Source organism: Hyaena hyaena, unplaced genomic scaffold (genome assembly GCF_003009895.1).
Source record: "Hyaena hyaena isolate Hyena2069 unplaced genomic scaffold, ASM300989v1 scaffold_235, whole genome shotgun sequence".
Taxonomy (NCBI): Eukaryota; Metazoa; Chordata; class Mammalia; order Carnivora; family Hyaenidae; genus Hyaena; species Hyaena hyaena.
The window spans coordinates 1,665,393-1,679,788 of NW_024080867.1; the positions used below are offsets into that span (position 1 = coordinate 1,665,393).

General features: G+C 58.8%; 2 protein-coding genes across 5 annotated transcripts in view; one reads left to right on the plus strand and one right to left on the minus strand.

Annotated features, from left to right (window-relative positions):
• EPN1 (epsin 1) overlaps positions 1 to 4,760 on the plus strand; it is a 14,653-nt gene extending 9,893 nt beyond the window's left edge. The window contains exons 5-11 of one of the 4 annotated variants that reach the window (XM_039244148.1): positions 85 to 159; positions 522 to 605; positions 1,595 to 1,880; positions 2,459 to 2,569; positions 2,718 to 2,801; positions 3,769 to 4,026; positions 4,144 to 4,760. In XM_039244148.1, coding sequence (XP_039100079.1) covers positions 85 to 159; positions 522 to 605; positions 1,595 to 1,880; positions 2,459 to 2,569; positions 2,718 to 2,801; positions 3,769 to 4,026; positions 4,144 to 4,352 — 1,107 coding nt within the window. In that variant the 3' untranslated portion in view covers positions 4,353 to 4,760. Of the gene's footprint in view, positions 1 to 84; positions 160 to 521; positions 606 to 1,591; positions 1,881 to 2,458; positions 2,570 to 2,717; positions 2,802 to 3,768; positions 4,027 to 4,143 lie in introns of all 4 variants that reach the window. The other 3 variants (XM_039244147.1, XM_039244149.1, XM_039244150.1) reach the window with 3 other exon arrangements.
• Positions 4,761 to 7,567: 2,807 nt separating this feature from the next.
• On the minus strand, positions 7,568 to 9,763 carry RFPL4A (ret finger protein like 4A). The gene is made up of 2 exons (XM_039244094.1): positions 9,448 to 9,763; positions 7,568 to 8,148 (listed from the first exon to the last, which is right to left on the minus strand). Exons 1-2 carry the CDS (start codon positions 9,731 to 9,733, stop codon positions 7,568 to 7,570), a joined length of 867 nt encoding a protein of 288 aa, XP_039100025.1. The 5' UTR covers positions 9,734 to 9,763.
• Positions 9,764 to 14,396: the final 4,633 nt, after the last annotated feature.

Below are 14,396 nucleotides of genomic sequence, written 5' to 3' on the forward strand. Positions count from 1 at the left end.
CTCTCTCTCTCTCTCTCTCTCTCTCTCCCCCCCACCCCCCACCCCGTGTCCTGCCCCGGACCCCTCACACTCTCTCTCCCCCAGCCCCCGTCCTGCGGCCCCGAGGACGACGTCCAGCTCCAGCTGGCCCTTAGTTTGAGCCGTGAGGAGCACGACAAGGTCAGAGCAGCCCCCCTCCCCTCCCTAGGGCTCCCCTCAGACCCTCCTCAGGCCCCCTCGCCCACCCCACAGCGCCCTGCCCCTGGCACAGCGGGCACACAGCCCAGGCCTTGGTCACCTCCACCCAGCGCAGCAGACACGGCGGAGTGAGGCGCCCGGCCAGGCGCGCCTCCCGCACACCAGCCCTCTGTCGTCCCCCCCCCCCCCCCCCCCCGGCCGCACAGGCCTCCCCAGCCTCCCTTCCCACACATCATCCACATCCCATTTTAATTTTCAGTCGCCTTTGTTGGGGGGGCTGGGGGGGTAGCCCTGTCGCTCGTGTTCTGACCCTCCCTTGCCGCCTGCCTCTGCGACCCGAACAGGAAGAGCGGATCCGCCGTGGGGACGACCTGCGGCTGCAGATGGCCATAGAGGAGAGCAGGAGGGAGACTGGCGGCCAGGAGGAGGTGAGCACGGGGGCGGGGGGCCGTGTGTCCCCGCCGCGGAGGTGCTGTGAGTGCTGCTCGGCACTCCTGGCGGAGCAGGACCGGAGCGGGATGCCGCGAGGACACCAGCCCCGCCGGGAAGCAGAGGGCGGTACACGCGGCCCCAGGCCCGGGCCACCGAGCAAAGCAAGTCTGGTCCCTGGCGGCCCCAGTCCCCAGTGCAGACGTGATGTATGGTGGCGGTTCAGTTTGCACATCAGGGCCAAGGTTGCTCACGGGCCTGCGGCACCCACGCTGGCCTCACGGGTTGCTGTGGGTGCCCTGAGCGTCTTCACAGTGGGGCCGGCCTCCCGACGGCGGAATGGCAAGCTAGCTGCCTTCCCGGTGGGCGTGGAGGGCAGGCAGCTGCGGCTGGCCCAGCAGCCACAACAGGGCTCTGGACAGAGAGGCTTGCTCAGGCCAGCCTCCGCCAGGGGGTCTCCCTGACGCCCGACCACTCGGGGCCTGGGCCTGTGGGAGGCGGGGCCCCCCTGTCCAGAGAGGCAGTGTGCCCGTGGGACACAGGGTCGTGTGAGAGTGTGTGTGTGTGTGTGTGCGCGGGCCCACAGGCGCACACGTAGCCCTGGAAGCCTGGAGCCTGCACTGCCGTGGGACGAGCGCTGGGCCTCAGGCCAGGCTTGTTCAGGGTGACCCGGACTCACCCCAAGACTCACTGGGCGACCCCAGGCAGGCCTCCTGTCTGTGGGGCTGGGAGGGGCGCCTCTGGGCTCCAGTCCCTTTCCTTGTTCTGGCTGGAACTGGGGAGGGCTGCGTGGCGGGGGCTGGTGGACAGCAGGGGTGCAGTGGGGAGGGGAGGTGGGGAGGCTGCCTTCTCTGTCTCACGGTTGCAGCACCCGGCCCTTGCTTCTCTCTTGTTCTGCAGCCGTTCCCCCTCCACCCCCGGGCCCTCCCCCGGGCCCCGGCCCCGCCCGCTTGGGCCTCATGTGCTCTCTCTCCCTCGTCCCCAGCAGTCCTCCCTCATGGATCTTGCTGACGTCTTCACGGCCCCAGCTCCACCGCCAGCCTCGGATCCCTGGGGAGGCCCGGCACCCATGAGCGCTCCCACCTCGGACCCTTGGGGAGGGGCCCCCGTCCCTCCAGCTGCTGATCCCTGGGGCGGTCCGGCCCCTACACCAGCCTCTGGGGACCCTTGGAGGCCTGCTGCCCCTGCAGGGGCCCCGGTTGACCCTTGGGGTGGGACCCAGGCCCCTGCAGCTGGAGAGGGGCCCACGCCTGACCCGTGGGGGAGCTCTGATGGTGAGTGCTGGCCGCCCGCCTGCTCTGGCCCCCATGTCCAGTGTGCAGTCCCGGGTGTGCCCTGGGATTGGGACAGATACAGTACAGTGGGTGACGGGAAGCTGTGGGGGTCCGATGAAACAGCCCAGAGGAGTGGGGGTGAGGGAGCCTGCGGGACTGGGAAGGGTGCGGGGGGTCGGGGGAGAGAGGTCGCTGGGCTGGAGCTGGACGGGGTGGCTGGGAGGCTGGGAGCAGGCGGGCTGGGAAGGGACTGGACGCCCTGTGGGGACTTGGTAGCTGCGGGGGGTTGGGCAGGTCTGGGTGAGCCACAGCACCTTACCCAGCTGGGGAGACTCCTGGGGGGTTCCCAGAGGCCTGGCGCCGAGGAGGACTCTGGCAGGAAGGGACTCGCGGGCAGAGGCCCTGCGGCGTGTGTAGCCGTGGCTCGATGGTGGGCGTGGTGGGAAGGCTGGCGTTGCACCTGAAGGTTCTTGGGTGCCTAGCTGCGCCCCAGGGCGTTGCAGGGCAGGGCGAGGCTGGAGGGGCGGGCGCCCATTCTTGGGAGACAAATCCTTGTACATGCCTCCCTCCTCACTCAGGGGGGGCTCCGGTAGGCGGACCCCCGGCCTCTGATCCCTGGGCTCCAGTCCCAGCCTTCTCGGACCCCTGGGGAGGGTCGCCTGCCAAGCCCAGCACCAATGGCACCACAGGTACTGGGTGGGTGCTAGGGTCAGGTGGACGGGGCTGGAGCGTGTGGTGGGCGTGCAGGGGAGCTCGGGGAGGGACTGGCCTCCTGCGGCTGGGGAGCGGGAGGTGGGTCCCCTCGGGTAGCTGAGCGGGCATCCTGGGCGCCCACAGCTGTCGGGTTTGATGCGGAACCAGACGAGTTCTCGGACTTCGACCGCCTGCGCACGGCCCTGCCAGCCTCCGGGAGCAGCACGGGTGAGCCTCCGTCCGGACTGGGTGGCACCCACCACCCAAACTCTTTATCACAGTTGTAGCTGCTTGTGTGTGTCTTCAAAAAGGAAGTTTTACCTTGGCTTTGACTAATTTCGTACTCTGAGAAAAGTTTCAAAAGTAGCACAAAGAACTTTTTTGGAGCTTTCCCAGATTCTGAGCTCTGACTTCTCTGTCCCTGGAATGTTCCTCTGGGTGTTTCAGGGCCTGGCTGGCTCTGCCCTGCATTACCAGCGGTGTGCTCACTGCAGTCGCCCCCTCCCCCACCCCGGCCTCCCCCCTGGGGCCTCCGTGCCCAGCACCCTCCCCACCTGGCGTCCTGGTTCAGGGCACCTTGGTTTGGGGGTCCCGGCTTATGTGTCCCTCCCTTCCTGGCACGGTCTGGACTGGCTTGTGTCTGGAGATTGTCCCCTGTCTGTGTGAGGTGTCGGGAGGGCCTCGAGCCTGTCCCCAGGAGGCAGCGGTGCACCTTCCCCCACCAGTGGCGTGAAGTGGACTGTGGAAGCAGGAATTCTTGGGACTCACCGGGCTAAGGCCCAGAAGGGCAGGCAGGGCACCAGGGGTCCCTCCCTCCCCTTGGACCCCCTCAGGTGGTCGTCCAGTCTGCAGTTTGCTGCCTCCTGGCCCTGTTTCCCTCTCTCCCTGACGACTCGTGCATTTCCCAGCAGCAGGAAAGAGTCTTGGATCTTAGAAACAACCAGATAGAAGCTCACACTCTCCCGTCTGCTGCTGTCACTGCATCTGCCACTGTTCCGTGCTGTGATGTTTCTGTCGGGACCCTGGAACCCGTGGGGTTTTGTGGGATCGCATGAGCATCCCTTGGTAGTTCTCTGCCCTGGAGACTGTCAGCTGGGGCTGCCTTTGAGTTGGGCCCTCCTGGCTCCGCGGCCAGGGCTGTGCCCCCCACTGCGGCCTCCCACCCCCTCCCTGAGTCCTCTCTGGCTCCTTGCAGGGGAGCTGGAGCTGCTCGCTGGAGAGGTACCCGCCCGCAGCCCCGGGGCGTTCGACATGAGTGGGGTCGGAGGCTCTCTGGCCGAGGCTGTGGGGAGCCCCCCGCCCGCGGTTGCCCCCACCCCCCCGCCACCCACACGGAAGACGCCAGAGTCATTCCTGGGGCCTAACGCAGCCCTTGTGGACCTGGACTCGCTGGTGAGCCGGCCAGGCCCCACGCCGCCCGGAGCCAAGGCCTCCAACCCCTTCTTGCCAAGCGGTGAGTGTCAGCCTCCCAGACGCACCCCCCCCCCCCCCCCCCCCCCCCCCCCCCCGCCGACCTCCTACCCAGGCAGGCCCCTGACTCTGCTGTCTCCTCTTCTCTTCCTTCCTGTAGGAACCCCAAGCACCGGCCCCTCCATCACCAACCCCTTCCAGCCTGCACCCCCTGCGACGCTCACCCTGAACCAGCTCCGGCTCAGCCCTGGGCCCCCGGTCCCCGGAGCACCACCAACATACATCTCTCCCCTGGGTGGGGGCCCTGGCCTGCCCCCCATGATGCCCCCAGGCCCCCCAGCCCCCAACACTAACCCCTTCCTCCTATAATCCAGGAGGGAGGGGGATTTGGCCTGGCCCGGCTTCCCCCATTTCTGCTCCCTGGGAGACCAGTGTTGTGAGTGCATGTGAAGCGGGGGACCCTGCCCCCACCCCAGCACCCTCCCCTCCTGGGGCCCACTCACACTACACCCTCTTCCATGTCCCCCACCCCCCTTCCCCGGAGAGAAACTGGACATGACATATGGGGGATGGGGAGGGGCGCTGGCCGGAGGAGGACCCCTTTCCTGTGGCATTAGAAAGGGGAGGGACAGCTGGGAGTTCCCCACCCATTCCCCCCACCCTCCTGACTCGCCCCTCAATCAGTGTTTGAGCCTCCTCCTCCCCATGCGCACCCCTTGGTGAATCCCTTGGTGATAATTTTGGCAACTTCGGGAATAAATGGCAATTCTCATGGGTGTCGCTCCCCCAGCTTCCCATCCGTGGTTCACACGACCCCCATCCCCCCGGGGACCTGGGACTCGGGGCCCTCAGTTGCCTCTTGGGGCAGCGGAGAGCCCGTGCCTCTCAGAAGTCTCCGGTTCTGGGCCCTTCAGTTCCGGCGGGTGCCCGTGTTGGGGCGTGGGGGGCGCCCGAGCCCTGGCGGGAGGCAGCCGCCATAGGGCCGGAGAGCGGATGAGGTTCTGGGTGTGGGCGCTTTACTCGTGCTGGTGGCCAGTGGACACCACGTGGGGGCTGGGGTCGTGCGGAGGGGGAGCGAGCTGTGGAGGGGATGCGGGTTCCTGAGACAGGGCTGCCGTGCTGTGAGCAGTGCGCATGCCCGTCCGTCCGGGTGCAGCCCGCGGGTGCCTGCGCTGCGGCTGGAGCCAGGCCGCTCCAGCTCTGAGCTCTTGCTCTGCCGCCCGCCCCCGCAGTGTCCTATGTGGGTCCGTCTCCCATGATGATGAGGGCCGTTCGTGTCTCCCCGAGGCGGCCGGCCTCAGGAGCTTGAGGGGATGGCTTGTGAGCCCCAGGGGCAGCCACCGGGATGGGCCAGAGACGGGTGGCGGAGTGGCAGCGCGCTCGGGCGCAGGGCCGTCGGACTTCGGTCCCTGGTGTCCAGGGGCGGGGTGGGGCCGGGCGGACTCCCTCCTGCGGGTCAGAGGTGACGGCAGGGCTGTGGGGGTGAATGCATGGGACAGCGGAGGCCTCCCAACCCAGAGAAGGGAGGGTCTGGGGGCGCCGGAAGCATGGGGCGGGCGTGCGACGTGTTGGTCTTCCTGGAGCCCGGCAGGCTGGGCCCTCGTTGCACAGCCGGGGCAGGGATGGGGCGGCCGGGAGTGGGGGCCAGAAACGCAGCCTGGGTTTACTGTCAGGAAGCTCTGATGGTCTCCCCCGGACAGCAGCCGCGCCCCTTAGCGCGTCCCTTCTCGTTCCTCCGGCATGAATGCACCTCGGCTCCAAAGCTCCGGTGGTGTCCCTGCCTCAGTGCCTCTGAGCCCCCGATTAGGCCTGTGCGCCGGGCCCTTCCTGCCTCAGTGACTGGCTGCGGCTCAGACTCCTGCCCCGATATTGTGGGCGCTTGTGGGGGGGGCCAGTGGGTGTGCTGCAGGGGCGTTGGGCCACCTGTACCAGGGCCGGAGGCGACAGGTCGGCCCAGGGCTTGCCGGGGGAGCGTGCGGGTCTGTGACCGCCCCGCCCACTCGGGCGCACCCCGAGTCTCAGGACACTGGCTCGCGCGGCCACTGCTCTAGCCGCTCGGGCACCCTCGCCTCCGGTGTCCCCTCCTCTCACCCGTGTGTCTCGGCCAGCCTCTGCCTCCCCTCCCCTTCGGAACCCCTCTGCCCTCGGTGCACAGTCGCGTCCCGCTCGGGCCCGCCTTCTGCGCTCTCAGTGTGCACACGCCCCGCCCCGTGCTGCGGCCCGCGCCCGCACGTCAGCGCATGACGCCCCACCTCGCGTGGGCAAGCCACGCCCAGGCCGCCTGCTTACTTTTGTAAATAAAGCTTTATTGGAACACAATGTCTGTTGTTTTCACATTGTCTATGGCAGCTTCCACTTACATAGGCAGCTACTATATGCGGCGGATACCACATGGCCCCGCGAGCCTCAAAGCCACCTCCCTGCACGCGCTTGTGTCGGAGTGACCACCAGCCTTCCAGCCCGTCCCTGCGACACAGACATACTCCCTGCGGGTGCAGTCTCTGCCCTCTGTGGCTTCCTACTGAACACTTCTCTATTTTCATTCTGCTTTTAGGGCGAATTCGTTTTCATCACTCATGTATTTTAGTTCGCCTATTTGTAATTTCAGAGAGTTCTATTTAACATTTGCCCCTTAAAAGCCGCGTTTTATGGACATTTCCAAGGACACACCCACCCACACACGACTCTAGACAACGGTGCCCTAACCTGCTTGCCAATCCCTTGACGCCGGCCTGGCATCACCATCTGTCCCCGGAGCCCTGGGGGCCCCTCCTGAGAAGTGCACACGGAGGGCCCGCTCCGTGGCCAGGGGATGTCCCGGCCTGCATTACATGGGGGCTACCGTTAGCCCCGCCCCATGCTCTCCAGGGGCAGTGGGCCGCTGCGGAGGCTCTATGTTACCTGGCAGTGTTCTCGCCAGTTCACTCACCATCACTCCAAGCCGGGACCTAACTAGGCAACCATAACGGGTACAGTCCCTCTAACCCTTGGCCTGCAGACCAACACAGAGCGAGGGGTGCTTTAAGCTGGCACTCCAGCGGTACCCAGCGCATCTGAGCCCCCGCGATGCCAGGCTGCCATCCTGCTTTAGCGGAAGCCACGTCCCAGACGTCCTGACTGCCTCCTTCCTGTTCCCTGACTGGCGTGCACTTCAAAGGAACGTGTGCCTTTCAGCTGTTGGGTAAAACCGGAAACACACACACACACACACACACACACACACACACACACCATTTACCTAAGTCTTGGCTTACATATCACCTAGAAAGTCCATTAATCCATTGGGCCACATCCAAGTTTTTATTTCATTTATAACCTCCATGACACACTAAGTTTGCACACTAATATTGCAGAAAGCAAAAACATTCGGAAATTGGTGTGAAAATCCAGAACCCATTCATTGGAACAGAAAGAGGAACAAGTCCCAAAGGAAACTACTATGATGACACTTAAATATTGTGTTCACGATTCACCAGCGGCTGTGTGTTTCTGTCACCGTCTCTACCATACATGTAACCAGCTGGAAAGTTTGCGGCTCTGGCTACAGGCACACGGGGATTCGCTAGAAATGTTCTCGATCAGATTCATATGTCTTGACCAGAATCCCCAGGACAGCTGGCAGTGCCCGGCTTCACCACGGGACAGATTCTCAGGGCACCTCCTCGACCATCCATGTTGGGATCTGCAGGAGCAAAAAAGGGACGCAGTGTCTCCGCAGCAGGAATTTTTGTGAACGTGAAGATATGGGATCCATCACTAACGTGATAAAAGGAGACGGTGCCAAAATTCATATCCAGGAAAACCCCGACTCGGTGTAGCCGGGGGCTCACTGAGAGAACAGACACAGGCATGGTGCCGGCTTGGAAGAAATCCTTCCTCAGACCCACCGTCCAGAAGCCAAATTCTGAGGACAGTAGGATGGGCCCTTGCCGATTAGCAGAGTCCCTGCAAACACCCACGTCCCATTCCTTGCTTATCCCCACGTCCACTTCCCAGTAGTGACGGCCAGAGGAGAAGCCAGGGGAGCCCAGGACACAGAGGGCGTAGTTGAATCTCTCGGGCCTGCACCTCTGGTTCTGTCTGAAACACCCACAGTAGACACTCCTCAGGTCCTCAGAAATGACGAGGTAGTCATTGGCCGTGTTGACGTCCAAGGTCACGTCCGCTGTGGAAGAGAAACAAGCCAGTCAGCAAGTACACACGCCCGACAGCACTTGGCATGTCCGATGCACAGGCCCAGCTGTCTCATCCGCAATCTCCCCTTCACCCTCTGCTCCGTCCTGCTCAGAATTCCCCCGGGGAGGTCGACTTTCTAGACGGGGTGGGTGATTACACTGAGAACTTGTCCCCCTGACTCCTAGCATGTGTTCTCTTCACACAAAGTGATTTGGCGGGTTACAGAAGCCGTTCTTCGGTGAAGAACAACGGACTACGCAGAGTAGCGCAAGTTGTCGACCTGGAGGCATCAAGTGAATATGTGAAGGATGGAAACTATTGTACTTAGTGCAGAATAACATTAAATATGGAGATTTTTCATGTAGTTCATCTTGGCTAGTACCTTCCTCGTCTGCTGATGGTGAGCAGACAAGTGCATGCCAGACCTTTGCTTCCTGGAGCTGTAATCACACAAAGGAGTAAGGCTGGGGGTCCCGAAGGAGACGGGTGAACTGTGGACAGTCCAGGCGGAGGAAAGGACCCACTGGGGACACGGGTGGGGATGTGCTGGGCGCTGGCAATGCCAGAGGGCAGGGGGAGGGGAGGAAAAGCACTGTGTGAGCCACCCCGGTCTCCTGGCCACACTGTCAGAGGGCTGTACCAAGGTGACTGCGGGTGGAGCCCATGCAGCCTTGGAGATATGTCCTCTGGATCGAACACTGCTAGACTTGGGGTCCCAACACAAGGGTGTTTGGAAGATACTCAGACTTTGTGACCATCACAGGGAACGTGTCGAGACTGGTCACGCTTCTGGGACAGGGCTCGCTATCCCAGCTTCAAGTTGCACGGAGCTGGAAGTGAACTCCGGGGGCAAAGCAATCCATGTCCTTCACATGACACTGTGGCCTGGTGTGCTCCCCCCGGCACCCTCCTCATTCCTCACTCACACCCAAGTCACCCACCACCCCTTGGGACCCAGCATGGGGGAGTCGGGACAGAGCCCGAAGGAGCAAGGGCTTGGCTCCAGGGATGGGCGGTCCCGCCTGGCACCCTGGCTCAAGCACATCAGGCAGGCCTGCAAGCTGAGCTGTGAAAATCCACTCTAACTCGGGCTTGCGAGAGTCAGGCATTATTTCTCTCGGATGCAGGGCAGGGACCGAAGCTTAAATTGTTTCTCCGAGGTGGCTCTAATATGTTCTAGGAAGGAACATGGCTTGGAAAGCTATGCTTCAGCTCACGCCCTTAAGAAATGGAGAGTCAGAGCCAGGCTGCGTTTTCCAGGGCATTTACGGGTGGGGATAGGCTGTACCTTGGAACCTGAGGATCTTTGGGTTCATCCGTAGAACAGCTTCCAGCTGGGGCTCTAGCTCCTTGACCTTCGCAATCAGCCTCCCGAGCTGGATACTGGGCTTGATGTCCTTCTTCCGAGAGATCGTGGAGCAGGAGGGACACAGTAAGCCCTCGCCGTCGGGCTCCCTCTGCAGCGAACCCAGGCACCGCAGGCAGCAGACGTAGCCACATTTCAGGTACATGGGCGTTTCAAGGTGACTCAGGCACATCAGACACCTACCGACTTCTTTAAAGTGTTCGGCCATGGCCACTGTCTGGGGAAAGATGTGCACGTTGGAATTTCCAGAGGTAGAATGGACGCGAGGCCCTGGGCCACCCTCCCCTTTGCACTTGCGGTGATTCGCAGTCACTGCCAGTGGGTAGGGAAGGTCCCACATACTCACGGCCCTCGGGTTCTGACATTTAAGATGCTAGAGGGGCTGGAGGGCACGATTCATCCTCAGGCTCTAAGTGGGTGGCGCGAGGGTCCCACCCGGTGGTGCCCCTGGCTGGGGGCACCGAGGTGGGGCTTGTCCTGTCCACACGGAAGATGCCGGGCGTGAGACACGCTCACACGCAGTGGGGAAGACATGACGAGAAACAGAGTTTACGCCTTCCCATGGGGAAGGTCCCGAAACCAGTTCAGGCTGGAAGGCTCACATGCTGCCAAGACTGATTAGATTTGCTTCAGTGTTTATGAGGCTGCCGGAGAAGGGGTTTGTAATTCCACAGGTAGGTCAGCTCCCGGGGCAGGACCCCCCGCACTCCCCACCCCCCAGCTCCCCGACCTGCACAGGGCAGAAGCGCGAGAGGTGGGACGTCAGTGGCCGGGGCTTCCCTCACCATGTCCGCCTTGGCCAAGCTCCGTTTTGGCCCAACACAGGGAGACTGTACTCAATCTGCGCGCTGTGCATGCTGGTCCCTTCGGAGGGGCCCATATGACCCCAGGAGCACACGCTCTGCCTGAATCTAGTTGGCCTGGGATGACAGTTGCTGAATGTATTAATCACTCCCTTCTGAGACCGTGCTTTCTCCTATGTACTCTTGTAGAAATTTACATTTTTAAAGTTTTTTTAAAATTTATTTTGGGACAGCGTGAGCAGGGGTGAGGCAGAGACAGAGGCAGAGAGAGAATCGAGAGAATCCTAAGTGGGCTCCACGCTGACAGCACAGAGCCTGACGCGGGGCTCGAACCCACAAACTGTGAGATCATGACCTGAGCCCACGTTGGATGCTTAAACAACTGAGCCACCCAGGCACCCCCAAAATTTAAAAACCTTTGGCTATAGTTGGTACACAAAGTTATGTGAGTTTCCGGCATACAACATAGTGATTGGAAGGGTCTGCAATTACGCTGGTCCCTGGATGACACTGGCAGAATATCACTCACCATATTCCCTGTGTCTGCCCCCCACCCCAAACGTGAACCACTCCTTAACTGGAAGCTTGGACCTGCCTCCCTCCTTCACCCAGTCCGCCTCCCCACACCCCAACTCCTCTGGCAACCGCTGGTCTGTCCTCTGTAGTTACAGGTCTGTGTAGACCTTCGAGACATAAGATTGGACTCACCTCTTCTGCTCTGCCCCCAGGTCTTGTTCCAACAGCGGTTCTGAAGCGTGATCTCCCAAGAGGAGGTTTTATTAGCACCGGGCCCCACCCACCTCACCCACCTCACCCACCTCCTCCTCTCTAATCCATTCAGAATTGGATTGGGTTCTGGCATTAGCGGGATTTTTCTCTCACGTCAGAGAGGCTACCATAAACAAAGGAGGTAATTGTATCTTCAGAGTGTTACTTTCACTCTGATACAAACACAATGTTTCCACAGGATCACTCTAAGAAAAATGTTGAATATTTCCTCTGTGGGTGACAAGAATTGGAAGGAGGGTTAACATTTTTTTAAAACTATGTCATCCTTATTAATCCCTATAGATGAATGAGGCTAGTTTCAAATGGTTCTGATCATGAAGGTGAATTCCCCCTTTTTGATCCAGAGAATTGGTTTAGCCCACTCAGAAGTGTCTCCTAAAATCACACGGACTAGGTCACAGCCACTTCTTCACAAGTGTTTTCTCCACAAATATGAGGACCCTTGCTTAGAAATGGCTCAGCTGGTTAAGCATCTGACTTCGGCTCAGGTCATGATCTCACGGTTCGTGGGTTCGAGCCCCGCGTCGGGCTCTGTGCTGACAGCTCGGAGCCTGGAGCTTGATTCAGATTCTGTGTCTCCCTCTCTCTCTGCCCTTCCTCCACTCAAGCTCTGCCTCTGTTTCTCAAAAATAAACAAACATTAAAAAAAAAAAAAAGTTTGGTAAAGAAACCCTAAAGCTGATCCCTGATGACGAATCAGCCCATGAAGGTCCCTTATCATGTTCGTTACAGAATCAAAGACTGAAGATGTTTTACGATATTACGATATTTCCCTTCCATCACAACATAGGTGAGATACGTAGGAGGAGATGTTTCTATTCAAACATGTGCAAAAGCAGTTTCTCCTGATTTAGAGGACTCCTTGTTGATCACAGATTAAGGGGCAGGATGAGAAAGTGGCAGACAGCAGGGGAGGGGATTAGACGGTGTCTAAGTGATCATGTTAAGTGTTGTTCAATGACTCATTTCCACAGAATTCCTTGCTGGCACTTGCTGGGTGTCCGTATCACTTCTCATGGAAACTGAGACGCGTTCCCCAGCCAACGTGGCCACCTCTGCTCTCCGGTCTCCAGGTCCTCAAGCCGAGGCTCCTCCCCGTTGACCCTCCTGTGACCCAGCCTGAAGGGAGACCCGTGTAGACCGGGGTGGGAGAGCAGCAAGGCCCCTGTGTCTGCTCTTCATTTTCTCATAAGATACTTGACATTATTAGCATTATCTTGTCTCTTAGACTCACGTGGAAAGAAATCTCTGTAATTTTAACTTGTGGTCGAGTGGTTGGTTTGGGAAATGATTCACTATCGTTAACACGAGCCATCAACTCAGTCCTGGCTCTGGAGCCTGGAAAATTTCTGCAGCAAAGCTTCATCATCCACAGGCAGACAAACAATAGACCCGATGAAGTCGAACAGGGGCACTGGGCCACGGGGTCTGCCCGTTTGTGGAAGGGCTTCCTACTGTCCACGTGGACAGGACCTGGCCCGGGGCACAGACACACTCCCCTGTTCGCCTCCGGTGGCTAGGAGTGTGCCATGCAGGCGTCTCGTCCAGATTCCAGTGAGGCACAGGAGGCTCCAGCGTTGTGTTCTGTGCCGCGGACTCTGCTGGTTCACCTTGGACACCGTTGGGGAGGTGGGGACCGGCCGTGAGTGGGGTCTTTGCAAATAATATGTTTCCCCATGAATGAAAGTCAGTGCGTCTTCAGGAGTTGGACTCCGGGCTGTGACGGGGGACCATCCTGTATGGGGACCCCAGCCCGAACCCGGTGAGGCGTCTCCTTTGGAATCATTATTTTACTTCAACATTAGCGGTGGATCTCATGCCTTCACCTTGACCACATTTTCTGCTCCTGAGGAGATACAGGTCCAAGTTGACAGAGGAGCAACATAGTTGCAGAGTAATCACATTGTACTGCATATTTATTAAAAATGTAAATATCTTTTGGGGCGCTTGGGTGGCTCAGTCGGTTAAGCATCCGACTTCAGCTCAGGTCATGATCTCACAGTTCTTGGGTTTGAGCCCCACGTCAGGCTCTGTGCTGACAGCTCGGAGCCTGGAGCCTGTTTCAGATTCTGTGTCTCGGTGTCTCTCTGCCCCTCCCTTGCTTGTGCTCCATTTCTTTGTCTCTCAAAAATAAACAAACATTAAAAACTTAAATATTTTGGGGGCATCTGGTGGCTCAGTTGGTTAAGCATCTGACTCTTGATTTCTGCTCAGGTCATGATCTCATGGTTCTTGAGATCGAGCCCCGCCTCAGGCTACATTCTTTTTTTTTTAATTTAATTTATTATTTTTTTCCTCATCATTCAGTTTATTTCTTTTTTTTTTTTTTTTACAGATAGTTTATTGTCAAGTTGGTTTCCACATAACACCCAGTGCTCATCCCCACAAGTGCCTCCTCCATGCGCATCTCCCCCTCACCCCCACACCCATCAGTCCTCAGTTTGTTCTCAGCGTTCAAGAGTCTCTCATGGTTTGCCTCCCTCCCTCTCCCCCACTATTTCCCCCCTTCTCCCCCATGGTCCTCCGTTAAGTTCCTCCTAATCCTCCTGTACGTGCAAACATATGGTAGCTGTCCTTCTCTGTCAGGCTACATTCTGACAGTGTGAGCCTGCTCGGAATTCTCTGTCTCCCTGTCTCTCTACCCCTCCCCCCCCCAAAAAAAAGTAAATAAAAACAAAAAAACTTTAGATATATTTTATTTGGGGCAATATTTATGGCAACAAAATCAAAGGAAGGTTTTTGTTGACCTTACAAGTCATTTCAGATAGTTTCTGGTTTATTTAATGAACTTCTAAAAATACATTTCTTCAAACAGAGAAAAACATGTCTGAGGAAATGATTTTGTTCACTGACGAGCCTTTAGAGAATCTTCTGAGTAGGCTTTATTCATTTCCTTTATCAGAATATGAGAAGACACTTTATCACTTTAGTTATCAAAAGGGCTTATAACCACGTAAGTTTGTTACATGGAAGTGGGGCATAATTTCTCAGTTCTCACCCACAGACTTACTAGATGTGGTCCGAGTAATATAATCGCTGCCTGGATGGGAAATTCCAACTTCTGCCCGGATGAAATAAAAATAAGCAGGGTCAGAGAGGCATGGTGTGTGTGTGCAGAAGGGGTGAGGGTTAGGAGAGGTCCCCAGTGAAAGGCCAGATGTTTGTGCGTTTCTCACCAGAAGGGGGCGTCGTGTGCAACCTTTGGCGTCCAGAGGAGCACAGCAGCTAACAGGAGAGGTGGATCTGGAGCCCAACAAGGCTTTGCCTTTGTTTGCTTGT

Bases quoted from the DNA above. Each gene is read 5' to 3' on its own strand.
- RFPL4A (XM_039244094.1), bottom strand. From the start codon at position 9,733: ATGGCCGAACACTTTAAAGAAGTCGGTAGGTGTCTGATGTGCCTGAGT. The intron at 8,149-9,447 runs GTACAGCCTATC...TCTCTTCCACAG, and splicing joins AAAGATCCTCAGGTTCCAAG to CGGACGTGACCTTGGACGTC.